The sequence below is a fragment of the Salarias fasciatus genome, chromosome 18 (assembly GCF_902148845.1).
Source record: "Salarias fasciatus chromosome 18, fSalaFa1.1, whole genome shotgun sequence".
Lineage (NCBI taxonomy): Eukaryota > Metazoa > Chordata > Actinopteri > Blenniiformes > Blenniidae > Salarias > Salarias fasciatus.
In genome coordinates, this window is record NC_043762.1 from 23,015,390 (window position 1) to 23,032,883 (window position 17,494).

Genomic DNA, 17,494 nt, shown 5'->3' on the forward strand with positions numbered 1-17,494 from the left:
TTCTTTCGGATTTTGGGTAATGCATCCACATTCATTTTCAATTTGATTAATTGTTTTTAAACTTTCCTCCCTTTTGAACTGCGAAGACAGGACTTTTTGAGCTTTTTCCCCCAATTCATAGTGCCTTTATTTTGTTCTTAAAATTTTCTTCTCAGCTCTATAAGTACCTAATGTATTATACTTAAATTTTTTATTGACCAATAAATTGTAAGTCTTTTTATCTTAATGATGTTGAAAATTTTTCTCCAGGCTCAGAATTTCACTCTCTAAAATTTCCAATTCTGCTGTCTAACATTTTTTTTTTAAGTCTATTTGTATAGGAAATGATCTGCCTCTTAAATAAGCTTTTAATGTATCCCATAATATGAAACTATTTGGTGAGGAGGCGCAATTTGTTTCACAAAATAGTTAGATTTTTTTTCCTGATAAAAGTACAGAAGTCAGTTTTCTTTAGGAGGGTTGGATTCAAAGGCCACCTGTATAAAGTTGGTCCTTTGTCTGGCATTTCTATAGACAGAGTAAGCGGGGAATGATCAGAGAGAATCCTTGGTAAATATTCGGACTCTAATGCTCTGTAACTCAACTGTGTTGACAGTAAGAAAAAATCAATTCTTGTGTGTGAATTATTCCGGCCCGAATAATAAGAGTAGTTTATGTTTTGGGGCTGCATTTGCCTCCAGACGTCTGCTAGATTTAAATCATTCATAAATGACAAAGCAGTTAAGGCTGAGTTTGTTTTGGAAATGGAGGTTGAAGATTTATCCAGTACTGGATCCAAACAGAAGTTGAAGTCTCCTCCCATAAGAATATGTTTATGACCGCCTGAAAAATGTCCTAGATAAAAGAAACATCATCATAGTTTGGAGCATAAAGATTTAGCAAAGTCCATTGCTCTGAGTAAAGTTGACAATTTATCAAAACGTAGCGGCCTAATGGGTGAGTAATTGTATCATGGATAGTGATGAGAATATTTTTATTTATCAAAATAGCGACACCTCTTGCCTTGGAGTTAAAAGACAAGGAGAAAACCTGGCCTATCCACCCTCTCTTTAATTTTTTGTGCTCTTCTATAGTGAGATGAGTCTCCTGAATAAAGACTATATCAGTTTAAATCTTTTTTAAATATGTTAGCACTCTTTTTCATTTGACAGACCCATTTAAACCATTAACATTAAAACTGACAAATTTTACAACCTTGTTCATGAGAAAAAAAAGTGGTTTGACAGTAATATACCTCATAGCCTCTCAGCAAAAAACCTGAAGAAAATGCATCTCTAACAATAAAACCAAGCATAAAAAAACAGAAGAAACTAAACCCTTCCCCTCCCTTTAAGTACCGACTCCCCGAACACAATCCAAACTGACCAACCGGGATCTCCATTGAACACTTCCGAAACACAACATACTTAACTAATACTTTGCTCGGCCAGGAGCCCCAGGTATATAAACTTATAATTATTCGTCATAAAATAACACAATATAAACATTTTCACACCCGCTCTAACTATGAATGTAATGGTTGAAACTGCCTTTCAAGTGCAGTGCCCAAACAATCGCTTTTTTGATAATATATCCAGAACCAGACTAGAAGAAATAACAGAAGAAATTATGAATCATGAATGAAAGATCACTTTGTGGTGGGTGGGTGTGCTCTGAAAGAACGAAGCCAATGCCGATATGAATGAATGACCTGAGGGAATGAGCTCTTCGCTTATTATTAATAGTGGAGATTAATGTGAACACAGGACTGAAGGGAAACTGCTCAAAGTCAAGTTTGACTCCGCGAGATTTGGAAGAGTGAGGAGCCGATTCTCTGATGAAGAATCTTCTAGTCTGTTCCACAACGACTCCACACAGTAGAAGATCAGGAGAGGAAGATCTGGTGCGATCTGTCCTCTGTTGTCGTCTAGTGTGTGGTCTCTGAATCGGGGAAGACTGAAAAAAGCCTGTAATGTGTACTGGCCTTTACCGAATGCGGAAGCAGCCAGCAACAGGCGGAGACAGGTGGTGGAGCGAGGTCAAAACGACCAATAGGAGCTCTTCTCTCTTCCACCAGTGTTGGCCCCGCCCATTGGGTTCAGTCAGATTCGCAAGCAAAACTTTTGGATTTGCAAGCAAAACTTTAGAATTCAAAACCAAAGCTTTTCTCTTTTTTGATCTAAAAAAAAAAAAAAAGTTGGTGGGGTTGCCACTTAAACTTTTAGTTCTCAGATCTATTCTATTTGATTGAACTTTTATTTTTTAATTGCAACTTTATGTTTTTGGTCTCAACTCGCTTTTTAATTTGCAAAACCATTTTTGATTGTTTGAATAATAAAGAAACAAAATTATCTCCATACCCAGGCACATTCCTGGCGAGAGCCCCGCGTGCGCCCAGGGTACGAGCCCTACGTTCACCCCCAGCAGAAGCCACACCCAGGCACCCAGCAGAAACCCCACCTGCTGGGGCCCCAGGCACATTCCCGGCAAGAGCCCTGCGTGCGCCCAGGTTACGAGCTCTACGTTCACCCCCGGCAGAAGCTCCACCCACGACCCCAGCAGGAACACCAGCCAGAGCGCCAGCAGAAGCCCCACCCAGGCCCCCCACTGAAAAACAATATGTGCCCCCAGCTGGAGCCCAACGCACATTTCCGGTGAGAGCCAAGCGTGCGCCAAGGGTTTCAGCCCCACATCTGCCCCCATCAAAACCTCCATCCAGGCCCCCAGCAGCAGCCCTCCTTAGGCCCCACATAGGCATCTCAGACCCCCAGCAGGAGCCCTCCTCAGGCCTCCCTCAGGCTTCCAGCAGCAGCCCTCCTCAGGCCCCCTCAGGCCCCCAGCAGCAGCCCTCGTCAAGCCCCCCTCAGGTCCCCAGAAGCACCCCTCCTCCAGCCCCCCTCAGGCAGCCAGCAGCAGCCCTCCTCAGGCCTCCAGCAGCAGCCCTTCTCAAGCCCCTCAGGCCCCCAGCAGCAGCCCTCCTCAGGCCCCACTCAGGCCTCCAGCAGCAGCCCTCCTCAGGCCCCACTCAGGCCTCCAGCAGGAGCCCTCGTCAGGCCCCCCAGGCACCCAGCAGCCCTCCTCAGGCCCCTCTGGCACCCAGCAGCTGCCCTCCTCAGGCCCCCCTCTGGCACCCAGCAACAGCCCTCCTCCGGCCCCCCTCAGGCCTCCAGCAGCAGCCCTCCTTACGCCCAACATCGGCATCTCAGACCCCCAGAAGCAGCCCTCCTCCGGCCCCCAGCAGCAGCCCTCCTCAGGCGCCCTCAGGCGTGCAGCAGCAGCCCTCCTCAGGCCCCCCTCAGGCAACCAGCAGCAGCCCTCCTCAGGCCCCCAGCAGCAGCCCTTGTCAGGTCCCCCTCAGGCCCTCAGCAGCACCCCTCCTCCGGCCCCCCTCAGGCAGCCAGCAGCAGCCCTCCTCAGGCCCCCAGCAGCAGCCCTTCTCAAGCCCCTCAGTTCCCCAGCAGCAGCCCTCCTCAGGCCCCACTCAGGCCCCCAGAAACAGCCGTCCTCAGGCCCCCCCTCAGGCCCCCAGAAGCAGCCCTCCTCAGGCCACCCTAAGGCCCCCAGCAGCAGCCCTTCTCAAGCCCCTCAGTTCCCCAGCAGCAGCCCTCCTCAGGCCCCACTCAGGCCCCCAGAAGCAGCCGTCCTCCGGCCCCCAGCAGCAGCCCTCCTCAGGCACCCAGCAGCAGCCCTTGTCAGGTCCCCCTCAGGCCCTCAGCAGCACCCCTCCTCCGGCCCCCCTCAGGCAGCCAGCAGCAGCCCTCCTCAGGCCTCCAGCAGCAGCCCTTCTCAAGCCCCTCAGTTCCCCAGCAGCAGCCCTCCTCAGGCCCCACTCAGGCCCCCAGAAGCAGCGGTCCTCAGGCCCCCCCTCAGGCCCCCAGAAGCAGCCCTCCTCCGGCAACCAGCAGCAGCCCTTGTCAGGTCCCCCTCAGGCAGCCAGCAGCAGCCTTCCTCAGGCCTCCAGCAGCAGCCCTTCTCAAGCCCCTCAGTTCCCCAGCAGCACCCCTCCTCCGGCCCCCCTCAGGCAGCCAGCAGCAGCCCTCCTCAGGCCTCCAGCAGCAGCCCTTCTCAGGCCCCTCAGTTCCCCAGCAGCAGCTCTCCTCAGGCCATCCTCAGGCAGCCATTAGCAGCCCTTCTCAGGCCCCTCAGGCCCCCAGCAGCAGCCCTCGTCAGGCCCACCTCTGGCCCCCAGCAGCAGCCCTCATCAGGCCCCCCTCAGGCCGCCAGCAGCAGAGCTAGTCAGGCCCCGCCCTGGGCCCCCAGCAGCAGCCCTCCTCAGGCCCCCCCTCAGGCCTCCAGCAGCTGCTCTCCTCAGGCCCCCCAGGCACCCAGCAGCCCTCCTCAGGCCCCTCTGGCACCCAGAAGCAGCCCTCCTCAGGCCCCCCTCAGGCCCCCAGCAGCAGCCCTCCTCAGGCCCCCCTCAGGCCCCTAGAAGCAGCCCTCCTCTGGCCCCCAGCAGCAGCCCTCCTCAGGGCCCTCTTAGGCCCCTAGCAGCAGCCCTCCTCAGGCCCACCTCCGGCCCACAGCAGCAGCCCTTCTCAAGCCCATGAGGCCCTCAGCAGCAGCCCTCCTCAGGCCCCACTCAGGCCTCCAGCAGGAGCCCTCGTCAGGCCCCCCAGGCACCCAGCAGCCCTCCTCAGGCCCCTCTGGCACCCAGCAGCTGCCCTCCTCAGGCCCCCCTCAGGCCCCCAGCAGCAGCCCTCCTCAGGCCCCCCTCAGGCCCCCAGCAGCAGCCCTCGTCAGGCCCCCCTCAGGCCCCCAGCAGCAGCCCTCATCAGGCCCCCCTAAGGCCCCCAGCAGCAGCCCTCCTCAGGCCTCCAGAAGCAGCCCTCGTCAGGCCCCCCAGGCCCCAAGCAGCCCTCCTCAGGCCCCTCTGGCACCCAGCAACAGCCCTCCTCCGGCCCCCCTCAGGCCTCCAGCAGCAGCCCTCCTTACGCCCAACATCGGCATCTCAGACCCCCAGAAGCAGCCCTCCTCCGGCCCCCAGCAGCAGCCCTCCTCAGGCGCCCTCAGGCGTGCAGCAGCAGCCCTCCTCAGGCCCCCCTCAGGCAACCAGCAGCAGCCCTCCTCAGGCCCCCAGCAGCAGCCCTTGTCAGGTCCCCCTCAGGCCCTCAGCAGCACCCCTCCTCCGGCCCCCCTCAGGCCGCCAGCAGCAGCCCTCCTCAGGCCTCCAGCAGCCGCCCTTCTCAAGCCCCTCAGTTCCCCAGCAGCAGCCCTCCTCAGGCCCCACTCAGGCCCCCAGAAACAGCCGTCCTCAGGCCCCCCCTCAGGCCCCCAGAAGCAGCCCTCCTCAGGCCACCCTAAGGCCCCCAGCAGCAGCCCTTCTCAAGCCCCTCAGTTCCCCAGCAGCAGCCCTCCTCAGGCCCCACTCAGGCCCCCAGAAGCAGCCGTCCTCAGGCCCCCAGCAGCAGCCCTTGTCAGGTCCCCCTCAGGCCCTCAGCAGCACCCCTCCTCCGGCCCCCCTCAGGCAGCCAGCAGCAGCCCTCCTCAGGCCTCCAGCAGCAGCCCTTCTCAAGCCCCTCAGTTCCCCAGCAGCAGCCCTCCTCAGGCCCCACTCAGGCCCCCAGAAACAGCCGTCCTCAGGCCCCCCCTCAGGCCCCCAGAAGCAGCCCTCCTCAGGCCACCCTAAGGCCCCCAGCAGCAGCCCTTCTCAAGCCCCTCAGTTCCCCAGCAGCAGCCCTCCTCAGGCCCCACTCAGGCCCCCAGAAGCAGCCGTCCTCAGGCCCCCCCTCAGGCCCCCAGCAGCAGCCCTCCTCAGGCCCCCCTCAGGCCCCCAGCAGCACCCCTCCTCCGGCCCCCAGCAGCAGCCCTCGTCTGGCCCTCCTCCGGCCCCCAGCAGCAGCCCTCCTCAGGCCCCTCTGGCACCCAGCAGCTGCCCTCCTCAGGCCCCCCTCAGGCCCCCAGCAGCTGCCCTCCTCAGGCCCCCCTCAGGCCCCCAGCAGCAGTCCTCCTCCGGTCCCCCTCAGGCCAACAGCAGCAGCCGTCCTCAGGCCCCCACTCAGGCCCCCAGAAGCAGCCGTCCTCAGGCCCCCCCTCAGGCCTCCAGCAGCTGCCCTCCTCAGGCCCCCCAGGCACCCAGCAGCCCTCCTCAGGCCCCTCTGGCACCCAGCAGCAGCCCTCCTCAGGCCCCCCTCAGGCCCCCCTCAGGCAGCCATTAGCAGCCCTCCTCAGGCCTCCAGCAGCAGCACTCGTCTGGCCCCCCTCAGGCCTCCAGCAGCAGTCCTCCTCAGGCCACCCCTCACGCCTCCAGCAGCAGTCCTCCTCAGGCCCACCTCCGGCCCCTCCGGCCCCCCTCAGTCCCCTCAGCCCCCAGCAGCAGCCCCCCTCTGTATATATTGATTAATGTACTGATATCTTCATTATGAAAATGTAAAAAAAAATTAAATTAAATTAAAAAAAAAACAAATGTTGAAGAATGTGTCTTTGAAACGTGCAGTTTGCATGTTCACTTGATGGAAAAGGAGTCTCAAGAGCCTTTTAAGCCCACCCCTTAATAGGAAGGCTTTCAGTTTTTTTGGAAATTCTACAACTCTGTGTGTGTGTGTGTGTGCGTGTGCGTGTGCGTGTGCGTGTGCGTGTGTGTGTGTGTGTGTGTGTGTGTGTGTGTGTGTTGATACATGAAATGCAAAGACTCGTCTATGCCGTCTGTTCAACCTGCATCACCAACAACCCTGCTTCACAGCCTTGAATCTACACATAAAAATTGCAACACAAAGTGCTTCACTGACTAAAAGCAAACCTGTTCAACCTACCAGTGCGTCTTCCCCAAAACCAAAGATACAGCACAAGAACACAGACCATCCCTCCACCCCGCCCCCCTTCCTCCACCATAAACTAATGAAGTGAGTATTAAAATAGAATATAAGGCTGGGCACAGATGAGTTAGAAGAGGAAACACACCCAGGAGCCATCTACATCGAGAGCAGCAGGTCGCCCATGGCAACCAGGGCTCCTGCACAGGACACCCAGAGGAGACGGGGGAGTGATCCCCAAATCTCCACCAAGAACCCACAGCACAGCAGTCTGAAAGCCACAAGCGAGCCCCGCTGCCGATGCAGAGGGCTCCCCCAGAGGAAACACTTGAAAATAACAATAGGTAAAAACATAAAAACTTAAGACTAAAAAAGGCTAAATGAGGCTAAAATATAGAGTAGAGCACAAGCATTATAAAATATTAATAGGATAATGAATAAATACAACATAAATAAGATAAATAAAACAGATGATTAAGTAACAAATGATACCAAATCAAGACTAAACTAAAAATACGTAAATATCAGTTAAAAGCTAGACCAAAAAGGTGGGTCTTGAGCCTGCTCTTAAAAATGTGAACTTTCTCCGCGTCCCTGATCTTTCACGGCAAGTCGTTCCAGAGTTTAGGACCATAGAACTTGAGAGATACCTCACCCTGAGTCTTTAAGTTAACATGAGGTATTTGGAGGAGACGCTTGCCACAGGAGGGCAGGGTCCGCGGAGGCTGACAGGGTAAAAGCAGATCTGAAAGCTAAGAAGGCCCAAGACCATTAAGACACTTAAAAACCATTGAGAATCTTAAAATCGATCCTGAGAGACACGGAGAGCCAATGCAGCGATTTTAAAACTGGTGTAATGTGGGCCCGGCCCGCTTTCTAGTTCTTGTCAGGACACGAGCTGCTGAATTTTGTAAAAGTTGTAAACCTTTAATGCTCTGCTTCGGAAGACCAGAAAGAAGCCATTGCAATAGTCAATATGACTGGTGATAAAAGCATGCATTAGCGTCTCCGTGTTGGCCCGAGAGAGAATAGGGCGGACTCTGGCTATGTTTTTTAAGTGATAAAAACCAACTCTGCTGATGTTCTTTAAGGTGCTGTAGGCAGGATTTTGCTAGTCAATGCTAATTTTTCTGTGTTTTCTTTGGATTAGATGTTAGAGTATCCATTGATAATCCTTTAGGAGTGTAGCATAACTGCACTACCGCGAGGGCGCAGCATTTCCATCTGTCTCTGTTCTGAGCCAAAACGGAATCTTGACAGCTCCAGGTATCTTTGACCAATCAGAAGAGCCCCTGAGGTTCTAACCATGATTGGTCGAGGGGCGTTTGTCACACGTTCTTGTGGGAGGGGCTTAACTTGCGTAAGGGCGTGATGTCAGAGAAAACAGGACAGGATTGGCTGTGCTGGGATTCAAATCGCCATCTTAGATGGGTCAAATTGCCATCTTGCTTAGGTAACCCTAAGCAAGATGGCGCAGATGCAGAATCCTGCCTACAGCACCTTTAATGTGTTGGATAAAATTCAGCTCAGAATTGAAGATCACACCCAGATTTTTCACTTGCAGTGATGAATTAATAGAAAATTCTTGTAGTTTAGGTAAAATGTGGCACTGGCAACAGAAAAAGGGTAACACACACTCTGTCAGCATAGATAAGATGCTCTCAATCAGCATTCTGGAGAATGCAGGCAAGTCACTCCTCCTGCTGAGTCAACTTAAGCTTCCTGTGCATTTCAAGACAACATTTAACAATGAATGCATTTGGCAATGATAATCAAACAGAATATTTCCAACAGGAGGTGTTGCTATCCATCAGGCTTGAAAAGCTTAGATTTTCTCTTCATGGTTCCCCAAATTTGTTTGCGAAGACTTGGAGACCTCTCTTAAATTACATTGAATCATTGACATCCATGCCTGATCGTGATGACTGAGCCCTCCCTTCATTTTATGCTTTATTTATTTATTTCGATTAATTAATTAGATTTTTTTCTTATTTCATTTAGCTATTTTTTGTTGTTTTTCTTTTGTTTTTGTTTTTGTTGTATATTCTGTGTTGTTTACATTGGGACAATACACATTCATTGAGAACCTCTCTCCTTTGGGGTGGGGTAGGGGGTGGGTGGATGTTTAAAAATATTGGAAAAAATGATATTCTGGAAGTTCTGTCCATCACACTGTATCATATGTTGTATTGAAATTGCTTCCAATAAAGATAGTTAATTAAAAAAAAAGTACTCTGTACTGATCATCCTGCCCCCAGCCAGGGACGGGATTATGTTTTTTTTGTTGGTTTTTTTTTTGCAAGAATAATTCTGTAAGACATTCCGTAAGTCAAGCTGAATTGTGCCTCATACTTCCCGCTATTAAGCCAAATTGTATGTTGAAGGAATTCGGCCTGGTTCAATATGGCAAATAATGAGGAATGGACCGTGTTTCACCGCTAAAAGCGACGTGGCCTGTGTGCTTTTTTGACGCTCAGCTGGAGTGCGGTGTGTTTGCCGGCGTTTATGGAAGCAGTGCGTTAACGTGCCCAGCCCTAAAATAAATAATATATATTCAAAGAAGTAACAAGCTTTTTGGGAAAATACAAGGAGTAGAAAGTACCAATATTTAGATTCAAAATGTAGGGAGTAAAAGTAAAAAGTTGTCAGAAAAATAAATACTTCTAAAAGTAAAAAGTACCTGAAATTTTTACTTAAGTACAGTAACGAAGTATTTGTACTTCGTTACTTGCCATCACTGATGTTGGAGAACACAAAACAATAATAATAAGTTGTTGGGAAAGGCTTTGTATTAGTACTGGAGCGGGTCTAGTGGTTGGATGGGAAGATGAAGACCTGGCAGCGCCGTCAACGGGATTTAAAGGATAAGTTCGGTTTAAACAGTTTTCACGTTGTTTATAGAACGAACTAGAACAATATACTGACCCCGAATGCTTTTCTGATCCGAACAGTGCTTCTGGAGAAATTTAAATCCAAGGTCGAGCTGCAGACATCCGTATACTGTTAACCAATAGGGCATGTGTGGCGCCGGCTCCCAAAACAGCTTTAATCATCCAAAAACTCATTAGTTTCACCAATATTTCCTCATGGTCCACTCACGCCTCTCCTCCACCACAGCCTGGTGTCGTAAAATACATGCTGTTGTTGCGGGTTTACACATCTCTGAAGTGAATATGGTGATGTGGATGTAAACTGAAGTACATTCACCAAGAGACACAATAGGTAGCGCTGTGCACCAAAGTTGCTGCCACCCACTCCAAAGAAGAAGAAGATCTCTGCACTGCAAACATCTTCTATAAACATCTATATGAGTATATTGTTCTACTTCGTTCTATAAACAACATGAAAACTGTTTAAACCGAACTTATCCTTTTGTACTTTAATAGTTCCGGATGGACGCGTTACACTGTCTGTGACTCATGACCCCCCCCCACCCCCCCACCCAAAAAAAAAAAAAAAATTTCAGTCATGCGATCTTTTCCTGCTTCAAGCCCTGTCACTGCGAACAAAGCCATGCATAATGCAACAGCTACTTTAGACGCTTTCTTTATATTTATCTGCATTTTGCAACAGAGGATATCAATAAATTTGGCTTTATGTCGAGCTTGGTGTCATTTTTAGTGCTAATTGTTTGCTTTTGTGAAAATAAAGACATTTTCATCACGTTTACTCTGAAACACAGCAAATAAAAACGTTAAAGATGAAATTTAAATGCCTCTACTTCACTGATTCTGCCCACACCAGATGGAATTGTGGCTGCATGTGCAGCCAGCGTTTGATACAGGAAACTCCGTATGTCATGACCTTTTCTCTCCACGTGGTGGCAGTGTTGTGCAGATCGTGAAGACCTGCATTTGAAGAGATGAGTGTTTTAAAATAGATCAGGTTTTGTGTTTTGATGGTTTCAGGTTCTGACTGTAATCCTGCAAACTGTATTTCAGACTGACAGGCTGTGTTTGGTGATCAGGCTCGAACCATCCTGTGAAGAAAGGAGTGAAAAGCATTTTTTTAAAACACACCAAACGGAAATGAACATAAAGTCACCCAGAGTGGCGTTTGGTAGAAATATTTAATCCAGAATTGAGAAGAGAGCATTTTCTCTTATGTACATGCAACACAATATGAATGTACAACATAAATAATGCCGTGTGGATGCTACAACAGTTTGTCTCTTTTCAGAGCAACATCTTAAGTATCATAAGCATAAAATACATGAAGTGGGCAACCAGCCTTCAACCACCTGAGAACAAAGGTGTGTGTTACGTTAAGAGTGGTGGGTCACGGTTATTTATCAAGACGTTCACTTACTGACCACTTTGTCTTATTTTTTCAAGCCTGATAAAAACATCTATATCCACATGCCTCCTTGGAGCATTTCATAACATATGCTATCGTTCCTTTTGCTTTGTGTGTGAATTTCAGTGGCTCACACTCCCTGTATCTTCGCTGCCATGCACATATGCCGTATTGAAGTTGAACCGACTGCGGTGGCGTTGCCGTGAGCGTCAGTGGTGGGCGGCGGGAGAGAGAGGCTGACTGCTGCCGTCCAGGACGATGCCGAGACGGTGAATTAGTCGTTCTCTGAATGCAGCAAAACAAAAAACAAGGCGAAACAAAACAAGATAGAAAAGCTTTGGCCATGCATAGTTGTGGTTTCAGCAACTGAATGTGTGCAAAGACTTGAAGGAAGGTGCATTCAGGCGGAAGTAAAATGAGTAACTAAGTGATAGGGGGAGGAAAATGCATTATTCACGTCCTCCACCCTTGTCAGACTGGGTTTTGGTCCTTGAAAAGACTTCATCACATTTTTTATGCATGTGTGGTTACTCCAGCCTGCAGAGTGAGGGCATCGCTCCGAACGGTGGGACATCCGAGCAGGAAGGAGCGAAACGGGAAAGAAATACCCACCGCTCAGACGCTTCAGAGAATCACTCCACTGCAAGCCATCTCGGAAATGTGTGCACACTTTTGGGAGCAATCGCTTCAAGAGCATCACGTGGCACGTTAGGAGACAAATACCAAAGGCAACAACATCACAAAGTTCCACTGTCATATCCGAGTACAGGTCGACCGATTCACATTCAGTTATTGGATGCTGATAAACTGCCACATGCGACGGCGTTTTAGAAAAACACATACAGTCAAAAGACAGTTTTTCTTATGAAGCTGTGGGACAATCCGTTGTTATTCCCTCGGTCCTCTAACCTAACAGATCCGTTTTGATCCATGAATTATGCATTTGGCCTACAGATAAGGCAGCTCAGCTGTGTCTGGGGCTTTGGTCCTGCTTCTCTGAGCTCACATCGCTTCTCTCTCTTCCTCAGGTCGTTTTTTTTCCCCTCGTCTCGTCAGAATCTGATGATCTCCTTTGGCTCAGTATATATCGTGGAAAATCATCAGCCTAACAGAGAGAAGCTCAGGTTAGAGATTCAACTGTGTGAATGATTGTCCTATCTGCTGGTGTGATGTATATATATATATATATATATTTTTTTTTTTAATCCTCTGATGTGATAAAACATACAAACTATGTACCTCTGACAATGTGCAAGCGAAAGTGCAGACAAAAAACCTCCTTTACAGTGACTTGGAGGTTGCGTTGCCTGCTCTGTAACAGAGAGATGTTTGCTGTTTGGTTACATCGGGGTTGCATCAACGGCAGCAGGATGAAGAGTCTCCTCTCGCCAAGGTGACCGCCAGGAGACGCCTGACCCACTGCAGTGCTGTGCTCTGATTATTTGCTTTGTGCCGTCAGTTGGTGAATACAAAAAAAGTGACAATGGTCGCAGTGGTCATCACGCCCTCCCCCCGGAGTCCTGCTCCTGAAAGTCCCAGGGACAGACGTCCACCATCTTGGCCCCGCCCATGACGGCGGGTTTGTAGCTAGGAGTCAAAGAGCCGTCTTTCTTCTTCTCCGGGGATTTTCGAGTCTGCGCCGAGCCGGGCTGTGAGCGCTCGGCCTCCCGGGAGCACAGCTCCGCCCTCCGGTTCTCCGCCGCCTCCGGGTCTCTGGCGGAGCTCCTCCGGCGCTCGGAGGCCGGCGCGCCGCACTCCGACGACTGGCTGACGCGCCGCCTCTCGGACGGCGGCTTGCTGGAGGAGCTCCGCCTCTCCCTGCTCTTCTCCCTCCCTTTGTCCTTCTCGGACTTGTGGTTGGACGAGGACGACCCTTTCCGCTTCTTCCTGTGCGCCGTCGGGCTGTTGCAGGTCTTCTCCTGCTTGGGCGAAGGCGGGCCGGCGTAGTCCCACGGGCAGATCTCGACCATGAGGGACGGCGGCTGCAGGAGGCTGCCGGTGGACTTGGAGTAGTCGGAGTGGAGGCCTTTGGGCTTCCCGTCTGTGGGCGTGACGCTTTTCTTGCGCCTGATTCTGTCTGGAGAGATGGAATCTGAATCTCCTCCCACGGAGATCATCGGCTGCTCCTCAAACTCCCAGGGGCAAACGTCGGGCTTCAGAGGGAGCGGCGACCTCGGAGGCCGAGCTTTCCGTGATTCTCTCGCCTCCTCCCTCTCCGCCGCTTTGTCTTTGGCGCGGCGTCTGTTGGAAGGCGACTGGCCTCCTCTCAGCCTCTGCTGGGAGCGGCCGGCCTTGGCCGCTCCAGAGCTGCTGCTTCCTCGGCGGGATCCGGCCGTGGTTTCTCCGGGAGCGATGGAGACGTGCTTCTGGGTCTTGGTCTCGGAGGGAGTCTGAGGTTCCTCCGTCTCCCAGGGACAAACCTCGGAAAGGTCATACAGGTTCCTGCCAGTCTCGGAGCAGATCGACGGCTGGCTGCCGCTCACCTGTAACAGCAAACAACACATCACACTCTGAATTAATCAGTTCATAAGTACGTCAATTCATTAAAACAGCAGGAGCTCTACTTTAAAGCTACTGTGCTGATGTGACCTTTCAGGAGAAAATGTGTGTATTACAATATGTGTGTTTACAAAAGCTCACAAAGCACATTGTCATTTTCAACACAATGCTGAACTGAGCAAAAAATGGAAGGAGAAAAAAACTGTACATGAAACCTTTTCAGAACTCTCAGCTTCAGTCCACCTACACTGGCAGCTCAGAGGGAGCATCGCTGGAGGACGTCCCTCCCCAGGGTTCCGGTCTTCACACTGACCTGACAGCGCTCCGCCGCGGCCTGTAAACCGCCCTTCCTGCCCTCAACCTCACACCTGTCTCCGTGGCACTGCAGGACATGAACGAGCTCCAGAAAGAACACCTTATGAGGCGAAGCTACACTGTTCCACAGGACTGTTCCAGCTGCTCCCATCTGGGCTGATCATGTGATCCACATGTTGCATTGGGAGCCAGGTTAGCAACATTTTAGCTGATGTGACTTAAACTTTGAATGACAGGATTCAAATGATCAAACCTCTGATTAGAATCTAATCTAAGATTCTAATCTAAATGAAACATGATCAGATGAAGCGTTCATAAGTCTTCTGTACTACTCGCCTCCTCGCTGTTGTAACTCGTCTCGCCCCTCAGCAGAAGCCATTATGTGTTCCAATGCTCATGCTAAGTGTCGACTTCCTGTAACCTAATTCAAACAGATCAATATTGTCAGAGTGGCAGATTCCATTAATGTGGGAGTGGCCATCGTTCTGCGTGCCAGATGAAAGCACCGCCCCATCCTGGCAGCTTTCTGTGAACCCTGACAGCAGTTTGAGTTTCACACAAGCCTCTAAACACTCGCCCTGTCAGCTGGCGAGCGGCGAGTTGGTGAAGGCAGCGGAGAGCATGAGGCAGCTCCAGAGCCGACCACACCTCCCCTCAGGACTCCCGCTGAAGACTGGAGCTCCATTTGTCCAGCAGCCAGAAATGTTGCTACCACAAACGAATGCTAATACTGGACTTATTCAGCGCCGGGTCCTCCGCCTGCGTTGTTCTCACATTTCCCATCTTCCTGCCACTGTGCTGCTTGAAATATAAAGCTCTGACTGCGCCCGTTTGCGTCTTCTGCAGCCGAGAGGAAAACAGATAACTTTAATCATAAAGTAGCATACATGGAAACTCTACACAGAGAGGACTGGCCTGGATTCAAACCCACAACCATCTCAGGCTCCTGGACCAAATGGTAAACTCAGAAAGCTGTGCTGATCCTTATTCTCCAGGGTTCAGCCTTGTGTTTAATCATCCGGCCACCCTGGACTCCCTGTCTGCGCAGAATTCCCTTCTTTTCTGCAGCCTGTGACAGAACTGCAGAGTGACTCTGGCTCGGCTGTGACGGGAGTGTAAACGCTCTCTGATTGGACTCCCAGCCAGCCAGAACTTCGCTCTGCTCACTTTCTCACACTTAGGTTCCAGACATACATCCAAGAGAAAAGCAAAACGCTTAGAGAGGGAGGCGGTTCAGAGAAGCACTGTGAATGATTTCCCGCCGTCCCAGCTGATTTAGCAGCGCCTCGCGCTCAGGGCATCGTACCACTCCAATAATCCAATTTCTCTTTTCTTTCGCCCGAAGCTGAACAATCTCCTATCCTCTCCCTCAGAAACAATCCCACCTCTGATTTTTAGCTTCTGAAGTTATGTTGATGGTAAAAAGAAGCTTTTTCCTCAACAGTTATGAAACCGGAGAACGTTTTCCCTTCAGACAGCTGGAAACTAATCATCTGTAATCATTTCCTCTTGTGTTCAATGAATTAATCACATCTTAGAATGACTGCAGATTGATTTTCTGCCAGTAAACACTGATTATCTCCTCATCAGCAGAGTGACGACGGACGTGCCTGCTGCTTCATGATGCCCATCTTCATGGGGGTCTTGGAGTACTCCACCGACTGGCTGATGATCATCTTGGGGAAATGCTCGGGCGTCTCGTCCACGCCCGACAGCATCCGGCCCTCCGGCCCCTTGGCGCCCTTCTTGCTGGCGTCCTCCACGCTCTGCGTCTTGCCGGTCAGACCCGGCATCTTCTCCTTGGCGCTGGCGATCACGCTGAGGGACTTCTGCATGATGGAGGTGCGCAGGTGCACGGGCTTCTTCTCGTGCGTCAGGTTGTGAGCGCTGGCCGACTTCCAGAAGAGCGGCACCGACTCGGTGGACTCGGCCGGCTCCAGGCGGGGCGGGGCGGCCGGAGGCTCCGGATGCTTCTTGGTGTGTTTTCTGCCGATGAGGGAACCGAGAAGAGACGCTTCCCCGACGCTCCCGACCGGAGGGGTCTTGTCTCCCGGGGCCGAGCCGGTCTGGCTCCTGGCGTCTTCCTCCTGATCGCACACGTGGTCGTAGCTGAGCGACTTCTTCAAACCCATCACTTTGTTCTTCAGGGAGTCGTCTCGAGGTTTCCCTACAGGGGAGAAGGATAAACAGACCAGTGACGTTTCATCAGGAAAAACGAGGCCATACTGGAAGTGACCCTAGTTGAAGGGATTTCCTTTTTGGTGGAAAACGGTCATTTACCCAGGCTGCAAAGCCCTGTGATAAAAGTAGATCCATAATTACTATTATTCTCAAAACTTTCAGAGCTGCATCTGTCAGCGAATACTGTTTAGAGACGGCCCTTTGTTTTTAAAACATATATCTGATTATTTGATGTGTTCTGCCTGATCACTTTGCAGATTTTATTCCCCCACAGTTAAAATAATAAAGCAGAAAGAGGAACATACAGACCAGGGAGATTCTCCCCTCAGCCCATCACAGCAAATCAGAGCCGGAGAAATATTGACCCAACAGCTTCTCCCAGCTGCCGCCGCTCTGCCAGCTGCACATTCAGAATGCAAATGTCCCTTTCCAGCCAATCCCCGTGGAGCCCTGCTGGACCGAGCCCTGTGCTTGAGAACCTGCAGCCTCGCTTCACAGTGAGCGCCCAGAGCTGAAGCTCCTCTCTGTGTGGGATTTGCATGTTCACTCTTTGCATTTGTGAGTTCTCTCCAGATGCTCTAGTTTCCTTCCACTGTCAGTGAACAGTCGGTTCGCTGGTGACTCTGGATCCTCCTGTCTGAGTGAATGAGGTGCTAAGTGTCTCTGTGCTTTCACGGTGACGGCCTGGCCACCTCTCCGGGTCGCCTGTCGGCTGGAACCGGCTCTCACCGTGGTGACTGGGCTCGAACGGGTTCCTCCTCAAGGTGCTGCGGTTGCTGCCGTGCTCGCTGCCGTCCTCGCGGCTGCACTGGCGGTGGATGTGCATGGTCTCGGGGATCTCGGTGATGCGCTTCATCAGGGTGCGGCCCAGGCCCTTCTTGGAGTTTCGCTTCTTCTGGAGGTGAGGGTTGTTGGCCAGCATCTTTTTGCGTTTGTAGACTTCCAGCTGGGCGTACAGCTTCTTCAGCTCATCCTGAAACCAGCAGCATTCTCACGTTAAGTTGTCGGACTGATCACATCCGTACGAGCACTCGGCTTTAGTTTCCACATGCTCTCATTTTATCTGGGGGGAAATTTGAGAGAGAACAGCTCACCCGGATGTCCTCCGGGTCCAAACTGTGCTCGCTCCAAGCCGACGTGATGCTGTTGTTGAGGTAAGAGCCGGATCTCCCCATGTCCAGCTCCTCCTCGTACGCCTCGGTGGCGATATCGTCTCTGGCCTGGGTGCCTTTAGACAGGAACTGAAACAGACGGAGGGCAAGGTCAGAGGCCTCTGAGGTACCGCTCGCTGTTTTCATAGGAACGCAGTCATCATGGAGAACAACGCAAGGTCATGTTTGCCACAAAGGACCATAGAAGTTTGGTATCATTTATATATATTATTGATTGCTGCAGTCAGTCGTGGTCGATATATCCTGTTTCAGTTCAGTTTCATCTTTACTTTTCTTTAGTAGGTTTGATTTCTGTCTGCAGAC

General features: G+C 51.3%; 1 protein-coding gene across 1 annotated transcript in view; it reads right to left on the reverse strand.

The window, feature by feature from the left end:
* Positions 1-12,218: 12,218 nt before the first annotated feature.
* Positions 12,219-17,494, reverse strand: part of LOC115405641 (probable G-protein coupled receptor 158) — a 70,725-nt gene continuing 65,449 nt past the window's right edge. Inside the window, exons 10-13 of the mRNA XM_030115276.1 lie at positions 17,114-17,260; positions 16,749-16,992; positions 15,449-16,005; positions 12,219-13,507 (exon numbers count right to left, since the gene is read on the reverse strand). Of these exons, the coding sequence (XP_029971136.1) occupies positions 12,524-13,507; positions 15,449-16,005; positions 16,749-16,992; positions 17,114-17,260 (1,932 nt within the window). The 3' untranslated portion in view covers positions 12,219-12,523. The remainder of the gene's footprint in view (positions 13,508-15,448; positions 16,006-16,748; positions 16,993-17,113; positions 17,261-17,494) is intronic.